We start from the raw sequence: 16,937 nt of genomic DNA, 5'->3' as shown, positions 1-16,937 counted from the left end.
AGAAGTGGCGCTGTGGCTCAAGTGGTAGAGTGCTCGCCTTGAGCTGAAGAGCTGAGGGACAGCGCCCAGGCCCAGAGTTCAAGCCCCACGACCGAACTCAAAAAAAAAAAAAAGTCTCACGGCCTTTCCTGCCCGAGTTGGCTTTGAACCATGATCCTCAGTTCTCAGCCTCCTGAGTAGCTAGGATTACAGATGTGAGCCACCAGCGCCTGGCTTCTATTTTCTTATATTTCCAGGCATGACAGATGCACATCACCATGCCCAGCCATTGTGCTATTCATCTAGCTGGGATAACAGGTGTGTACCACCACACCCAGACATTGGTTGAGATGGAGTTTCCAGAGTGTCTTTTTGTCTGGGCTGGTCTCAAACTGTGATCCCCAATTTCTTTCTCCCCAGCAGCTAGGATTATAGGTTTGAGACATCATGTCAGCTAAAAGTAGACTTGTTTGTTTTGTTTTGCCGGTCCTGGAGCTTGAACTTAGGGCCTGGGCACTGTCCTTGAGCCTCTCTGTGCTCAAGGCTAGCACTCTATGACTTGAGCCACAGCACCACTTCTGGCTTTTTCTGTTTATGTGGTACTGAGGAATCAAACCCAGGGCTTCATGTATGCGAGGCAAGCACTCTACCACTAAGCTACATTCCCAGCCCCAAAGTAGAAGTTTTAATAGGCAACACATGACTCAAGAACCATCTCTCCTGTGATAACTGCTTTGCTAGTCTTTATCCTGGAATAAGGAAGACACAAAGCAGAGCACCCAACCAACCCTTAATGGATATGTAGCAATAATGAAAAAGAAAATCTTGTTATTCAAGCTGCTGAGATTTGGGGATTGCTTGTTACAGAAGAGTCTGTTGTTTGACAGCTTCCCTACACCACTGTATTTCTCCCTTTCTTGAACTTGTGTGACATATTTTCTCAGGTTTTCCACCATTTTCTACCACTTCTCTTGTTCTGATGATATACTGTTTCATATTGCTCAATTCCAGTTCAGTGGTATGTCTTAGTCACCTCTGCAATTCTACTAAGGCTTCCTGACAGCAGGAATGGCACTTTCCTGCTTTTATAGTACATATAGCATGCTTCTTGGCTAAGGCAGTATATTATGGGTGTAAAAGTCAAGATAGACATGATTTTAACCCCAGTTTTTGACACTTATTGGGCAATCTCTCTCAACTTCAATTTCTTCATCTGTCAAACAAGAAAAGCAGCATAAGCTAGGCACCAGTGGCTCACACCTGTAATCCTAGCTATTCAGGAGATTGAGATCTGAGGATTGAGGTTCAAAGCCAACCTGGGTAGGAAAGTCCATGAGACTCTTATTTCCAATAAAACCACCAGAAAACTGGAAGTGGCACTGTGGCTCAAGTGGTAGAGTGCTAGCCTTAAGCTGAAGAGCTAAGAGGGACAGCACCCAGGCCCCAAGTTCAAGCCCCATGACCAACCCCTCTCCCCCCCAAAAAAGAAAATAAAAGCAACATATATTCTATATACTATATAGGGTTTTTCTAAAGCTTCTGGAGAGGAGATGGAATGTGTGTAAAAATTTGTAATTTGTACTTTGTAATTGCTATTTTTCTCATTATTAAAAAAAACCTATCACTATAGATTCTATTCAGCAAATGTGTATGGAAAAAGTAGTCTTTCATTGACTGAGGTATAGAAATCAGTCTTCCATTGAGTGAAGAACCAAGAAATTCTGGGTTCAAAACCCACTTTAAAAAGTAAACCTTATTTCACAGAAATTTTGCACTGGGCTTTGAACCTGGGTCCTTAGGCATGCTGGGCTTATGCTCTACCACTGTTTAAATAAAGTTATTTATTTTCCAGTACTGAGACTTGAACTCAGGGCCTGGACACTGTCCCTGAGCTTTTTTGCTCAAGGCTAGTGCTCTGCCGCTTGAGCTACAGCCCTACTACTGGCTTTTTGGTCTCATGGATCAAAGAGTCTCATGGACTTTCCTGACTTGGCTGGCCGCAACCATCAGATCTCAGCTTCCTGGGTAGCTAGGATTACAAGCATGAGCCTCCAGTAGCTGGCTAATTTTATTATACTTTCATAAAATTTGAATAATGCTTGAAGAAATGCTTTGTATGTATTCAAGAATCACATATTCGGGCTGGGAAGGTAGCTCAGTGGTAGAGTGCTTGCCTTGCATACATGAGGCCCTGGGTTCGATTCCTCAGCACCACATAAGCAGAAAAAAAAGGCCAGAAGTGGCACTGTGACTCAAGTGGTAGAGCACTCGCCTTGAGCTGAAGAGCTGAAGGACAGTGCTCAGGCCGCCCAGAGTTCAGGCCCCAGGACTGGACCCCCCCCCCAAAAAAAAGAATCACATATTCTAGCTAGGCAATGGCAGCTCATGATTGAATCCTAGCTACTTAAGAAGCTGAGGATGATAGTTCAAAGCCAGCCTGGACAGTCAAGTACATGAGACTATTATCTTCTAATTAATCTCTAAAAAGCCAAACATGGATCTGTGGCTCAAGTAGTAGAGCACTAGATTTGAGCTAAAAGGCTAAGGGACAGTGCCAAAGTTCTGAGTTCAACCCCCAGAATCGGAACAGAAGAAGAAAGAGGAAAAGGAGAAAGAAGAAGAAGAAGAAGCAGCAGCATCAAAAGCAGCAATAGCAACAGCAACATCATAGATTCTAAAACTGTCATAATGCAGAGATGGGATGGTCCTTCACATGAAGACAGTGTGGACATTGTGAAGTATCTCTGTGTTCTCCAATAATGTTAAGCTTCTTTGGCTTTATCTTTGTTTGATTACATCTTTGCCTTTCCAGTGAGGTTATGAACTGCTTGAGATCATGATTATTTTAGGAGACTGGAATGTTTATTTTTCTTTATGTAAGAATAATACATGTTCATTGAAAAGAAAGTAAAAATACATGAAGAAACGTTCTAATTTCAGTAATTTTTGTCCTTTCAGATATTACTCATCTCTTCTTCAGTGATTTTCTTCTTAGATATATGTTTTCAATACTGGTATTATATTACACATATAAGCAGTGTCACATGTCATAAATATTCCTGTTTATATTAACATATACAAAATTCTTAATTGTAACCATTCTCTTATTATTGAATATATACATTGATGATATTCTTTCACTGTCTAAATCAAGCTGTGAAACACTTTTGTTCATAAGTATTTTTCTGGTTCTTTTTTTGTACTGTGCTAGGATGTGTGAACTCATGGCTTCACACTTTCTGCCAGCTGTTTTCCTTTGCAGCTTGAGCAATACCTCCAGTACAGTGCTTTTGCTGGTCAATTGGAGGTTAGAGTCTTACAGACTCTTCTCTCTAGGCTGGCTTTAAACCTCAATCCTCAGATCTCAGCCTACCAAGTAGGTAGGATTATGAGTGTGAGCCACATGCACCCAGCTGATTATTTTATAGGAAAAAAAAATATTTAGGAGGAATCTTTCTGAGCCCAGTGGTCCAAACATTTTTTAATGCTCTTAAGTCTTCCAAATTGATTTCCAGAATGATTAAATCAAGTCCCACTCCAATAAACTCAGAGTCCTTATCTACACTTGGATTAAAAAAGTGCTAAAGGTTTTTTATTTTATTATTTTTTTTAATGTGCTATTGGGAGTTGATTTCAGGGCCTTACACTGCTAGTCACCTCCTCCTCCTCTCCTCCTCCCTCCCTCCCTCCCCTCTCCTCCCCCCTCCTCCTCCTCCTCCTCCTCCTCCTTCTTTCCTCATCAGTCATGGGGCTTGAACTCTGGGCCTGGGTGCTGTCCCTCAGCTCTTGAGCTCAAAGCTAGTGCTCTACCACTTGAGCCACAGTACCACTTCCGTTTTCTGGTTTATTGAAGATTAGAGTCTCACAGACTTTCCTGCCTGGCTAGCTTTGAACCGTGATCCTCAGATCTCAGCCTTCTGAATAGCTAGGATTACAGGTCTGAGCTACTGGCACCTGGCTCCCTAGGCTTTTTTGCTCAAGGCCGGCACTCTACCACTTGTGCCACAACTCCACTTCTGGCTTTTTTGGTCGTTCTGAGGAGATAAGAATTTCATGAAGTCGCCTGGTGCTGGTGGCTCATGCCTGTAATCCTAGCTACAGGAGGCTGAGATCTGAGGATCGAGGTTCAAAGCCAGCCCAGGCAGGAGAGACGGTGAGACTCCTATGTCCAATAAACCACCAGAAAACCGGAAGTGGCTCTGTAGCTCAAGTGGTAGAGCGCTTGCCTTGAGCTGAAGAGTTGAGGGACAGTGCCCAGGCCCAGAGTTCAAGCCCACGACCGACCAAAAAAAAAAAAGAATTTCACAGACTTTCTTGCCTAAGCTGGCTTTGAATCATGATACTCAGATCTCAGCTTTCTGAGTAGCTAGGATTACAGGCGTGAACCACCAGCACCCAGCCACACACTGTGCCTTTTGGGCCACTCCCTCAGCATTCTCTTGCATGCCTGAGCTAGCTTGGATCATGGTCTATTTGGTTACACTTTACACAACACCTAGGTTGCTAAGCACATGCTACTGCATCCCACTGTTGACTGAGACAGGGGTCTTGAATTTTTGTCTGGGCTATCCTAGGATCTTAGCCTCCCAATCTCTATTTCTTGAGTAGCTAGGATTGCAGGTGTGTGCCACTGGTACCTGGTTAAGGCTAATGCTTTTTAGTATAATAATCTTTCATTTACAGTTCTACTATGAATTAATTGTTCATGCCTCTTGCCCATTTTTCCATTGGGATTTTAATTTTCTTAGTAGTTTCTGTGAGATTTAAAAAACATTTTATTCTAATCATAGAACATTACAATATAAATAATAAATACACTGCAAATGTACCATGGATTATTACTTAATTATCATAGGGACTTTTTGCGAAGCAAACCAGTGGTTGACTCTTCCTTTTTTGCTACCCAGGACACAGCTGGGCAGGAGCGGTACCGGACTATCACCACAGCCTATTACCGTGGGGCTATGGGCTTCATCCTTATGTATGACATCACCAATGAGGAGTCCTTCAATGCTGTCCAGGACTGGTATGAAACATATTCATTCAATTGTTTGCTTATAAAACTTTGTGAAAACCTAACATGTCCTAGGTCCCCTGTTATGTGTTAGGGAACCCCAGATGAATCAGACATGGTTTCTGATATCAAGAAATTCTCAGATTAGAAGTCAGATCAGGAATCAGATGATGAAAATAAATATCATGTGACAGGTACAGCCATGAAATAAGATATTAAAATTATGAGAACATAGAGGAAATCTCTGATCTAGTTTAGAGAGTCAAAGGAGGTAACTTGGGGCTGATGGCACATTTGCTGCACTTTGTACAATGAACAGGAAATAGCTTGAAGGACAAATGGATAAAAATTTCCAGAAAAATATACAGATGTGCAAAAATATGAGAAGGTAGGTGGGTTATGGAGGGTTTTGTAATGATAGCATTTGAATTGGGAATCAACTAAATTTTGTTTTAGAAAGATTACTCTGGCTGTGGTGGAAAGTAAGTCCTATAGCACTTCTGTTTCCCGGAGCAGGGTTTAGGAACCAAGAACACATCCAGTGTAAGTTCATAGAGGTTTAATTGGCACTGGGAATCAGCATAGCACCTCAGTCAACCTCTTTTCTCCTTTTCTATCTTCCTTTTTAATAACTTTTTCCCTCTACTTCCTCCTTTCTCCTTTCTTTCCACTATTTCCCTCTTTACTTTTATCTCCTAGTCCTGATTTTCTCCCCACTCTCTGTCCATCTTCTCTCACCATATCTCTCCTGGAGTGATTAGCTCTTTGTCTCCACACTGCTCATTCCCTGTTGGCTGTGACCCCTTTCCTTTTCTCCATTAGTGTCTGTTCATTCCTCTGAGGGAACACAGTGACTTTAACACCTGGTGATGATTTCTCCAAGAATAACCTGAGCTTGTTGCTAATTTGAAAACTGAGTGAAGATCGAGTAGGAGGAAGGAGGAAGCTGAAAGGAAGTAGGATGGAGAGATAGGAAGAGTTGACTGTAGATACCTACCTTGAGTCTGAAGATTGAGTGTCCATCTCTCTCAAGCCCAAACTTTGAATTCTGCCTCTGTCATTTGGTCTTACCCTAACTGTCACCCACCATCCAAACTCAAGTGCCCAGAATAGGCCTGGCTCTTTATGAGCCCATAGCAAAAGATGATTGAATTAATTTCATCCGTTAAGAGAATGTCTTCTCAACTGAGGGTCACTGGCTCATGCCTGCAATCCTAGCTACTCAAAAGACTGAGATCTGGGGCTGGGAAGGTGGCTCAGTGGTAGAGTGCTTGCCTTTCATGCACGAGGTCCTGGATTCAATTCCTCAGCATCACATAAGCAGGAAAAAAAGCCAGATGTGGAGCTGTGGCTTAAGTGGTAGAGCACCAGCCTTGAGCTGAAGAGCTGAGGGACAGTGCCCAGGCCGAGCTAAGACCCCACGACTGGCAAAACAAACAAAACAAAACACAAAGACTGAGTTCTGAGTAAGACAATTCCAAACCAGCCTGGGCAGGAACCTATGAAACTCTTATCTCCAATTAACTATTAAAAAGCCAGAAATGGAGCTTGGTCCCAAAGAGTAGAATGCTAGCCTAGAACATAAAAGCCCAGAGACAGCACTCAGGCCCTAAAAGTTCAAGTTCTAATACACGGGCATACATGTGCATGCACACACGCACGTGCGCGCGCACACACACACACACACGGAAGTTTGTGATGGAACCAGCTCTAGGAGCAAGGTCAGTAATAGGTACAAGTTGCAGGTACAGTTCAGTTAGTTACAATGCTGGTGTCAGGACCAGATTCAAGATCTGCTTCACATTAGCTATTTACTGATCCAATTGATTCATTCACTGATACCCTGTCTGCTCTGTGCTGATGCTGTCATACCAAAGATGAATAGGTCTGCATCTGCCCTCAAGGAGAGACAAATAAATATATTCAAGTATAAAAGGTGCCATGATGCAGGTGTAGGAGACCAAAAGAGAAAATGATTATTTTCACATGATAAAGTGGTTGGATTTAATAGGCCTGTTTAAGATGCCCATAAAGTTAGGATCTTATTTTATTCCCGCTCTTAAAATCATGCTTCTCATTACAAAAGTAATACCTGCTCACTTGAAAACTTTGAAAAGTAAAAACATTTGGAAACTATTAACTTTTTAAAAAATTATTATACAGGTGATGTACAGAGGGGTACAGCTACGTAAGTCAGGTAAAGAGTACATTTCTTTTTGGACAGTATCATCCCTTTCCTCTGGAAGTTTTTTTTTTGGGGGGGGGTCCGGTCATGGGGCCTGAACTCTTGGCCTGGGCGCTGTCCCTCAGCTCTTCAGCTCAAGGCTAGCGCTCTACCACTTAAGCCACAGCGCCACTTCCAGCTTTTTTTCTTTTTGCTTATGTGATGCTGAGGAATCAAACCCAGGGCCTCATGTGTGCAAGGCAAGTGCTCTACCGCTGAGCCACCTTCCCAGCCCCTGGAAGGTATTTTTTATAGTTACATAATAATCCAAATGAAGGAAGCCACTGCTATATTTTGGTTTCTGGACGAAATCATGATCTGAAGACCTCAGTGGAGGTTTATGAATCACAGAGGAGGAAGTAGAGACCAGTAGGAGCTCAGGAATCCTGAGAAGGCTTCCACAAGGAATTGTGGAATCAGCACTAGGCCTTGGAGGATGTACTAGTTGTGAGGCAGGGATTTCTAGTATAGGCAAAGGCACAGCCATGGAAGAACATCATAAGGGATGACTAAGAAGATATATGGAACTGGGAGAAAGTAAAGGAAGGGATGACACTGACCAAACAAAAAAGAAAAGAAACATGCACTGGGCACCAGTGGCTTAAGCCTGTAATCCAAGCTACTCAGAAGGCCAGAACTGAGGATCGTGGTTCAAAGCCTGCCCGGGCAGGAAAGTCTGTGAGACTCTTATCTCCAATAAACCACTCAGAAAATCAAAAGTGGTGCTGTGGCTCAAGTGGTAGAGCACTAGCCTTGAGCTGAAGAACTGAGGGACAGCGCCCAGGCTCAGAGTTCAAACCCCACTACCGACCAAAAAAAAAAAAAAAAAAGAAAGAAAAGAAACATGCTCATCACTAGACTTATGAAATGGTAGTCTCTCTGTACAACACCTTAATAATAACAATAAAATTATTTCTCAAAAAGAAAAAAGCTGGGCTAGGAAGGTGGCTCAATGGTAGAGTGCTTGCCTTGCATGCATGAGGCCCTGGGTTTGATTCTTCAACACCATATAAGCAGAAAAATCCGGAAGTGGAGCTGAGGCTCAAGTGGTAGTGTTAGTCGACATCTGAAGAGCTGAGGGACAGCGCCCAGGCCCAGAGTTCAGGCCCCATGACTGATAAAAAACAAAAAACAACAAAAAAAAGAAAAATAAGAAAAAGGCTTATGGAGCAATATAATGATTGATGAGGCTGGAAAGACAGGGTATGAATGTACTTGGTCATGTGGGTAGTCAAGGTCCAGATAAGACTTTTTTTTGTGAGTCCTGGGACTTGAACTCAGGACCTGGGCACTGTCCCTGAGCTTCTTTTGTTCAAGGTTGACCTGGGCACTGTCCCTGAGCTTCTTTTGTTCAAGGTTAACACTCTACTACTTGAGTCACAGTGCCACTTCTGATTTTTTCTGTTTATGTGGTACTGAGGAATTGAACCCAGGGCTTCATGCATGCTAAGCCAGCACATTAAGCCATATTCCCAGTCCCCAGAGAAGACTTTTAAGAAAGGATACATCATGATCAGATACATGCATTGGAAAGAGCCCTCTGCTTAGTGAGGAGATAGATCTTCAGATATAAGAGGGTACCAAAGAAGTGACTGAGGTTTTTTTGTTAAGACGGCTTAGGGGCCAGCATATGTGACAGCCAGTGGGTACAAGTATATCTATGACTATCCCTGAGCTGAATTAATTGGCAGTATCTAGTGACAGGTATTGCTATATCTGTGGAAAGAAGACTGTTTCTTTAATTTTTCAGTCATCTTCTTCTGACACAGGAGGGTGTGTATATTAGTTAGTCTGAGCTGTTACAACAAGAATACCATAGAGGGGCTGGGAAGGTGGCTCAGTGGTAGAGTGCTTGCCTTGCATGCAAGAGGCCCTGGTATCAATTCCTCATCACCACATAAGCAGAAAAAGCCACAAGTGGCGCTGTGGCTTAAGTGGTAGAGTGCTAGCCTTGAACTGAAGACCTGTGGGATAGCACCCAGGCCCAGAGTTCAGGCCGCACGAATACCATAGATTGTGTTGATACATGACCAACATTTATTTCTCGCAGTTCTAGAGGCTGAGAAGTCTGAGCTCAGGTTGCCAGCAGAACCAGTGTTTGAGGACAACTGCCTTCTTGTGTTATTACATCGTCTGGAAGGAGATACAGAGAGTGGGGGAGGGAGGGAGGGAGAGGATAGAGTTTTAGTCTCTTTATCTTCTTAGAAGGATGCTAATAGCATTTATTAGTGGCTCTATCCTTATGACATAATCACCTCTGAAAGGTCCTATCTTCAAATGCAATCATATTGGGATTTAGGTTTCAACATGTGCATATTTGGTCAGGGAGACATGACTTTCAGCCCATAGCGGCATGATTAACACATTTATCCCCGTCTCTTCTTAGGGCTACTCAGATCAAGACCTACTCCTGGGACAATGCTCAGGTTATTCTGGTGGGGAACAAGTGTGACATGGAAGAGGAGAGGGTTGTCCCCACTGAGAAGGGCCGACTTCTTGCAGAGCAGCTGGGTATGTGAATAACACATGCGTACATGTGCACATGGAAGTGGAATAAGTGGGTATTTTTGTATTTGTGACATTATATGTATTGTGATTGTGTATAATTTACTCATGTGCTCAATGTGTATTGTTTTTGTTTTGTATGATGTATCTATAGTCTTATGCTAATTATATGTTTTGTTATATTGAATATATACATAAATGTTAAATTTATGAACATTATTTTTTCTATCAGTTCCTTCTACAAGGTAGGAGGTATCTTATTTAAAAACAACCATAGTATAGAGGATCAGGTGTGGTGGCACATACCTATAAGTCCGACTATTTGGTAGGCAGAGGGAGTAGAAGGATTATAGTTTTAGTCTGGCTCTGGAAAGAAGTACAAATCTCCATTTGAAAACTAAGCTAGGGGGATGGGAATGTGGCTTAGTGGTAGAGTGCTTGCCTTGCATGCCTGAAGCCCTGGGTTTGATTCCTCAGTACCACATAAGCAGAAAAAGCCAGCTGTGGTGCTGTGGCTCAAGTGGTAGAGTGCTAGCTTTGAGCAAAAGAAGCTCAGGGACAAGTGCCTAAGCTCTGAATTCAAGCCCCAGGACTGGCAAACAACAAACCAACAAACAAACAACTAAACTAAAGTAAAAAGGATTAAGGGTATGGATAAAGTAGTAGAACAGTTGCTAAGCAAACATGGGCCCTACCTAAGTTTAAACCCCGTTACTGCCAAAAAAATAAGTAAATTTAAAACATTATCATAGAATAGCAATTAAAAAATGGGAAAATTTTAGCAAAAGAAAAGCAAATGTGGGAGAAAAATATGGGGAAACCAGAGTGAGGTAAGTATATATGTCATAAGGTAGACACTTGCAACGATCAGACTAAAATATCATCTTTGAGCTTGTGTGTGTGTGTGTGTGTGTGTGTGTGTGTGTGTGTGTGTGTGTTCTGAGGCTTGAACTCTGGGCCTGGCTATTGTCCCTGAGCTTTTTTGCTCAAGTAGCACTCTACCACTTGAGCCACAGCTTTATGTCTGGTTTTTTGGTGGTTAATTGGAGATGAGTCTCAGGAACTTTCCTGCCACGGTTGGCTTCTAATCAATATCCTCAAATCTCAGCCTTCTGAGTAGTAAGGATTACAGGCATAAGCCACCAGCACCTGACTGAAGTGAGATTAATTCTTAGTTCAGGGATTAAGGAGTCACTTTAATAAGACCTTAATGAATTGGTCAGAGTTGGGTAGCATATCTTGTCCTATACAACTTCCTGAACTTTCCTCTATTGCTTAACAGAACTTATTTGCACAATTATCTCTCTTTGTAGCCCCTGAGAACAAAGAATGTCTGAGTTGTTTCATTTCAAGCATTCAGCACTGGACAGATAGTCATTAATACATTTTACATATTCATTGCAAAGTATTTATTGCACACATACTCCGAGATAGGGTCTGTTTTAGTACTTAGGATGTAATTAAAGGTGAGCAGACATCCTAATGTCATGGAACTAATAAAGGAGACATTAAACAAAAATATAAATAAAAATTGTCTAAATAGGTGAATAATATGGTATGTGAATTATATTTCAATAGAGCTGTTAATTGGAATATATTCTGTTCAGGATTTGTTATTACAAAAGCTGGGTGCCAGTGGCTCATGCCTGTAATCCTAGCTACTCAGGAGGCTGAGATCTGAAGATCATGGTTCAAAGCCAGCCTGGTCAGGAAAGGCCATGAGACTCTTATCGCCAATAAACCACTAGATTAATTTTTCTGTTTTTTTGTCGGTCATGGGGCTTGAACTCTGGGCTTGGGCGCTGTCTTTGCGCTCTTCAGCTCAAGGTGAGCGCTCTACCACTTGAGCCACTACTTCCTCTAATAAACCACTAGAAAAGTGGAAGTGGAAGTGGCGCTGTGGCTCAAGTGGTAGAGCGCTCGCCTTGAGCTGAAGAGCTGAGGGATAGCACCCAAGCCCAGAGTTCAAGCCCCACGACTGACAAAAACAAAAAAACAAAAACAAGATTTGTTATTACGATAAAATACTAAATCAAACTAGCTTTTTCTTTCTCTCTCTCTCTTTCTTTCTTTCTTTCTTTCTCCCTCCCTCTCTCTCTCTCTTTCTCTCTTTCTCTCTCTCTCTCTTTCTTTCTCTTTCGTTCTTTCTTTCTTTCTTTTGTTATGGGGCTTGAACTCTGGGCCTAGGTGCTGTCCCTTAGCTCTTCAGCTCAAGGTGAGCACCTCTACCACTTAAGCCACAGCACCACTTCTAGTTTTCTGGAGATCTCACAGACTTTCCTGCCAGGGCTAGCTTCAAATTGTGATCCTCAGATCTCAGCCTTCCGAGTAGCTAGGATTACAGGTGTGAGCCACGTGTGCCTGGCCAAACTAGCTTTTCTTTAAAAATAGCATTTATTAAATCATCTAACTGGAAAGGTCACTAGTCCTAGGACTCAATTGCAATGTATATTTATGATATTGTATGGTATTAACACAATATGCTGCATAACAATTCTCTTTGCCTTTCACTTGTTCTTCTAACCTGTGAGAGCAGCCCAGCCTCTGTAACACCATTATCATCAGTGCAGTAAATCAGTGCTTCTACTGATGAAGCTGAGTCCAGGCTACCCATGAGCTGTGGCAGATCTTGTGTCTATTTTTGCGCTTTAAGATTTAACTTTTCTCAAGCCATTTAAGTAATAGGTGGCAAGCTCAGGTTTGCATTCAGAATCTTAATGCTCTCATTATATCATCCAGTAATGTTTTCCCCCAAGAGCCTACCATAGTTTTTCCTTAAATTCTCACCCTTAGTGATATTAGTGAGAATACTCTTGATTATGTTGAATGCTTAATCTGAATGAGCTTACACCTTAAAGGTCTATTTCTTGTTCACATTTGTAAGCCAGTTCTAAGTCTTGTGACTTTTTTGTTGTTGTTGTTGGTCATGAGGCTTGAACTCTGGGCCTGGGCGCTGTCCCTCAGCTCTTCAGCTCAAGGCTAGAGCTCTAGCCACAGGGCCACTTCCTGTTTCCTGAGTGGTTTATTGGAGATAAGAGTATCACAGACTTTCCTGACTGGGCTGGCTTTGAACCATGATTCTCAGATCTCAGCCTCCTGAGTAGCTAGGATTACAGGCATGAGCCACCAATGCCCGGCTCTTGTGACTTTTTACTCTGGGAACCAGAATAAAAATGTGTTGGCCAGGTGCCAGTGGCTCATGCCTGTAATCCTAGCTACTGAGGAGGCTGATATCTGAAGATCACAGTTCAAAGCCAGCCTAGGCAGGAAATCCATGAGACTCTTATCTCCAGTTAACCCCCAGAAAACCAAAGTGGCACTGTGGCTTAAATGGTAGAGCACTAGCCTTGAGCTGAAGAACTGAGGGACAGGGCCCAGGCCCAGAGTTCTGGCCCCATGACCGACCCCCATCCCCCCCCCAAAAAAAAGAGAAGTGTGTTGAAGTATGGTTTTAAAGCTTTCATTGGGATTGTATAGCTTTACTTTTAACCAAAGCAAGTCACATGACCTGATGTTGCTAGAGTGAGAGATCTAGTTGCTCCTCTCACAGGAGGCACTGCAAGCCAGTTAGCACTAGGTGGCGATATAAAAATCCCAATATGTCATCATCATCAAACATTGGGGACATAGGTGAACAAGTTCTTAGCCCTTAAGAATTCTCTTTGAAGCTGGGAGATGGTGGCTCATGCCTGTAATCCTAGCTACTCTGGAGGCTGAGATCTAAGGATCTCTCCTCAAAGCCAGCCTGGGCAGGAAAGTGTGTGGGACTCTTGTCTCCAATAAATTACTTTGAAAAAGCCAGAATAGGCACTGTGGTGCAAGTGGTAGAGTGCTAGCCTTGAGCACAGAGAGACTCAGGGACAGAGGCCAGGCCCAGAGTTCAAGCCCTGGGGCCAGCAAAAGAAAAAGAATTCTTTTCTACCAAGGAATTAAATTATAAGGAAAAAACTACATTCTTTAGTAGATGGCTATATCAGTCCTTAGCCTTCTACATATGTCTCATTCATTCCTTTCTTTGGGGAGGTGGGGTGGGTTGGTCATGGGGCCTGAACTCTGGGCCTGGGCGCTGTCCCTGAGCTCTTCAGCTCAAGGGTAGAGCTCTACCACTTGAGTCGCAGTGGCACTTCTGGCTTTTTCTGCTTATGTGGTGCTGAGGAATTGAACCCAGGGACTCATGCATGCAAGGCAAACACTCTACCATTAAGCCACCTTTCCAGCCCCAGTTTCATTCATTCTTGATCCTTCTGCAAATCTCTACTTTACCTTCCTACCTCAAAGAAGGGATTGACGTTTGCAGATGGGTTTCCAGTCTTGTAACTGTGGTTTCTGTTTGAGCTTAACCAAGAGGCAAGTGGTTGAAGATGAAGGAAAGGGAGAATCCTGGACATACTCCTCCCCACATTTTGGATGACGATTTCAGTGAGGGCTACTCTTCTTCTTCTTCCTCTCCTCCTCCTCCTCCTCCTTCTTTTTTGGTTGGTCGTGGGGCTTGAACTCTGGGCTTAGGTGCTGTCCCTGCGCTCTTCAGTTGCAAGGTGAGCACCCTACCGCTTGAGCCACAGAGCCACTTCCGATTTTCTAGTGGTTTATTGAAGATAAGAGTCTCACAGACTTTCCTGCCTGGGCTGGCTTTGAACTGCGATCCTCAGATCTCAGCCTCCTGAGTAGCTAGGATTACAGGCGTCAACCATTGGTGCCTGGCTTCTTCTTCTTTTTATTTTTTTTAAAGCAAAGTGACATTCTTTATGTAGGCTTAAAATAAAGTCTGCAAAGATGAAAAATTATATAAAATATCTAATAACACATTATATGGTCAAAGATACTAACTTCTCCCACAAATTAAATCAAGAAATAGGTTCAAGAAAGGGAGGGGACTACTCTCTTACCTGACTCCATGCCCCCCTTGCTCCAGCTTCCTTTGCTCTGGTAATGCTAGTTTCTGCTAATGGTAATCTCTGGTTTCCTCTAGTTTGTTTGGCTTTTCAATTCTTTGATCACCTATATAACCAATCCTACAGAAAGGCTAAGAATACTTCTCATTTTCTTGGTTGAAATTTGACTGAATTGTGCAAAGTGCCACTGGAGCATGGAGGGGTAGGTACGTTATGTGTTCTGTGTTGGGGAGACAGAGGAGATGAGAAAGAGTGCTATCTGGGATCAGAAATTCCATAGTTAAGTAGTGAATATGATTAGGTTTAAGAGCTAAAGAGGAATAGTATGAGCACAAGCACAAAATGAGGATACATTAATGTTTCTTTTTTTTGGGGGGGGGGTTCCAGTCGTGGGGCCTGAACTCTGGGCCTGGGCGCTGTCCCTCAGCTCTTCAGCTCAAGGCTAGCACTCTACCACTTGAGCCACAGCGCCACTTCCGGCTTTTTTCTTTTTGCTTATATGGTACTGAGGAATCGAACCCAGGGCCTCAGGCATGCAAGGCAAGCGCTCTACCACTGAGCCAACTTCCCAGCCCACATTAATGTTTCTAGAGCATAGTGTGAGCCAAGCATAGTGTGAAACAAAAATTATGAAGCTGGAGCAGTAAATAGAGTCCAGAGTCCACAGCATTGCTGTGGCTTGGGTGTAGTTTGAGTGTCTCTGAGGGCTCATGTCCCTAGGGTGATAATGTTGGAAGGTAGTGAAACCTTTAAAAGGTGGAGCCTAGGGCTGGAGATATGGCTACTGTGGTAGAGAGCCTGCCTGGTAAAGCCCTGAGTTCAAGTTCAGTCCCCAGTTCCACAAATAAATAATAATAAGATAAAAGAAGTAGATCCTAGTGGGATGGCATTAGGTTCATTGGAATGTGCTATCTGAAGTTAATTTTTGGGATGTCCTTTGAATCTTGTTAAGAGGGTTGTTAGAAAAATAGCAACTCTGCCCCCACCCAGCTTTCTCTGTTTCATGGCACAAGATGTAATCTTGCTCCATATAAGCTCTTGCCATTGCTATTGGCCATGAGATGATAAGGCTACGGGGAAGCCTTTACCACAGAGTTATGCTGTGTGCTCTTTGGACTTTGAGCCTCCTGACCTGTGAACCAAATCTGTTTTCTTCATAATTTGTGTCAGGTATTTTGTTATAGGATTAAAAAGCTCACTAATACAAGGGTTTTGGTTTTAAGTCAATGGGGCTGATATGAAATTGATGATGCATCCTTTAGTGGCTTTTTTTGGCAATACTGAATCAGTTTTCTATGCTTGTTATGGCAAGTGTTCTATCTCTTGAGACACAGCTCCCACCCCCATTTTCAGTTCTAATGACACAAACCCAAGTCAAAATAGTTCAAGCTTTAAGGAATGGTGTAGCTGAAACAAAACAAATGGGGAGGTTACTGAAGAGTAGATTGGACAGATTGTTCAAATGATACTCAAAGTACCTTAGAACAAGAGTAAACCCAGGGTGGAAAACTATTAGTGACCAAAGGAGTATGAGTTGAAGATTAATACATAATAGAAATGAGTTGTTAGAATAGGATGACAAAGGGATTTGAATATAATGATACTGGAGAAATGTTTTGGAGAAGTGATTTTAACTGGTTGGAAGTTTCCAAGTAGAATCTGAAATCAAGTTCAGAAGCAGGCAATGAGGACAGAGTCTGTGGATCAGTAGCAGCTGTCTTTAGGCTGAATAGGTAAATGATCATTTTGGAGGATGAAGGAGCATGTTAGCTTAAGAATTGGACTCCACTAAAGATATCAGAAATCCATTGTTCTGAAGCCAATTAGGAGGAAGGGACAAGGTCGGGGGTGGGGATGGCTATTCTGCTTAATTGGTTGTCATCTCCCTGGCCTCATGCCTGAGCGCCTTATTAATGAACCTGAGAGAAAGGTTACCACCTGTGCTTACTAATGAAGTGCTGTCCAGTCCTCTGACAGTAATTGGGTAAAGGCACATTCAGGGGTTATTCTAAGCAAAAGAGATCTCTGAGCTGATTAGACTCATAAGCTGGTAACTTGAGTCAGAGTTTTCATACTTCGGGTGCCTTTGAGAGGATCCTAAAGATTTCTCTTTGGGATAATTTTTGAGCTCTCCAGGTTTGATGTCCTACTGACTCATCTGTTACCACTTTTGGCTTTTCTTTTTTCTTTTTCTCTTTCTTTTTCTCTTTCCTTCTTTCTTGCTTGCTTTCCTTCCTTCCTTCCTTCCTTTCTTTCTCTTTCTTTCTTTCTTTCTTTCTTTCTTTCTTTCTTTCTTTCTTTCTTTCTTTCTTTCTTTCTTTCT

At 42.6% G+C, this 16,937-nt stretch overlaps 1 protein-coding gene across 1 annotated transcript in view; it reads left to right on the top strand.

Moving 5' to 3' along the window:
* The window catches only part of Rab3b (RAB3B, member RAS oncogene family), a 63,627-nt gene that overhangs the window by 41,137 nt on the left and 5,553 nt on the right, over positions 1-16,937 (top strand). The window contains exons 3-4 of the mRNA XM_013022263.1: positions 4,887-5,005; positions 9,604-9,728. Coding sequence (XP_012877717.1) covers positions 4,887-5,005; positions 9,604-9,728 — 244 coding nt within the window. The remainder of the gene's footprint in view (positions 1-4,886; positions 5,006-9,603; positions 9,729-16,937) is intronic.

The sequence above is a fragment of the Dipodomys ordii genome, unplaced genomic scaffold, assembly GCF_000151885.1.
Source record: "Dipodomys ordii isolate 6190 unplaced genomic scaffold, Dord_2.0 Scaffold61, whole genome shotgun sequence".
Taxonomy (NCBI): domain Eukaryota; kingdom Metazoa; phylum Chordata; class Mammalia; order Rodentia; family Heteromyidae; genus Dipodomys; species Dipodomys ordii.
The sequence above is the reverse complement of the archived record's forward strand: the minus strand, read 5'-3'. Positions and strand labels throughout refer to the sequence as shown.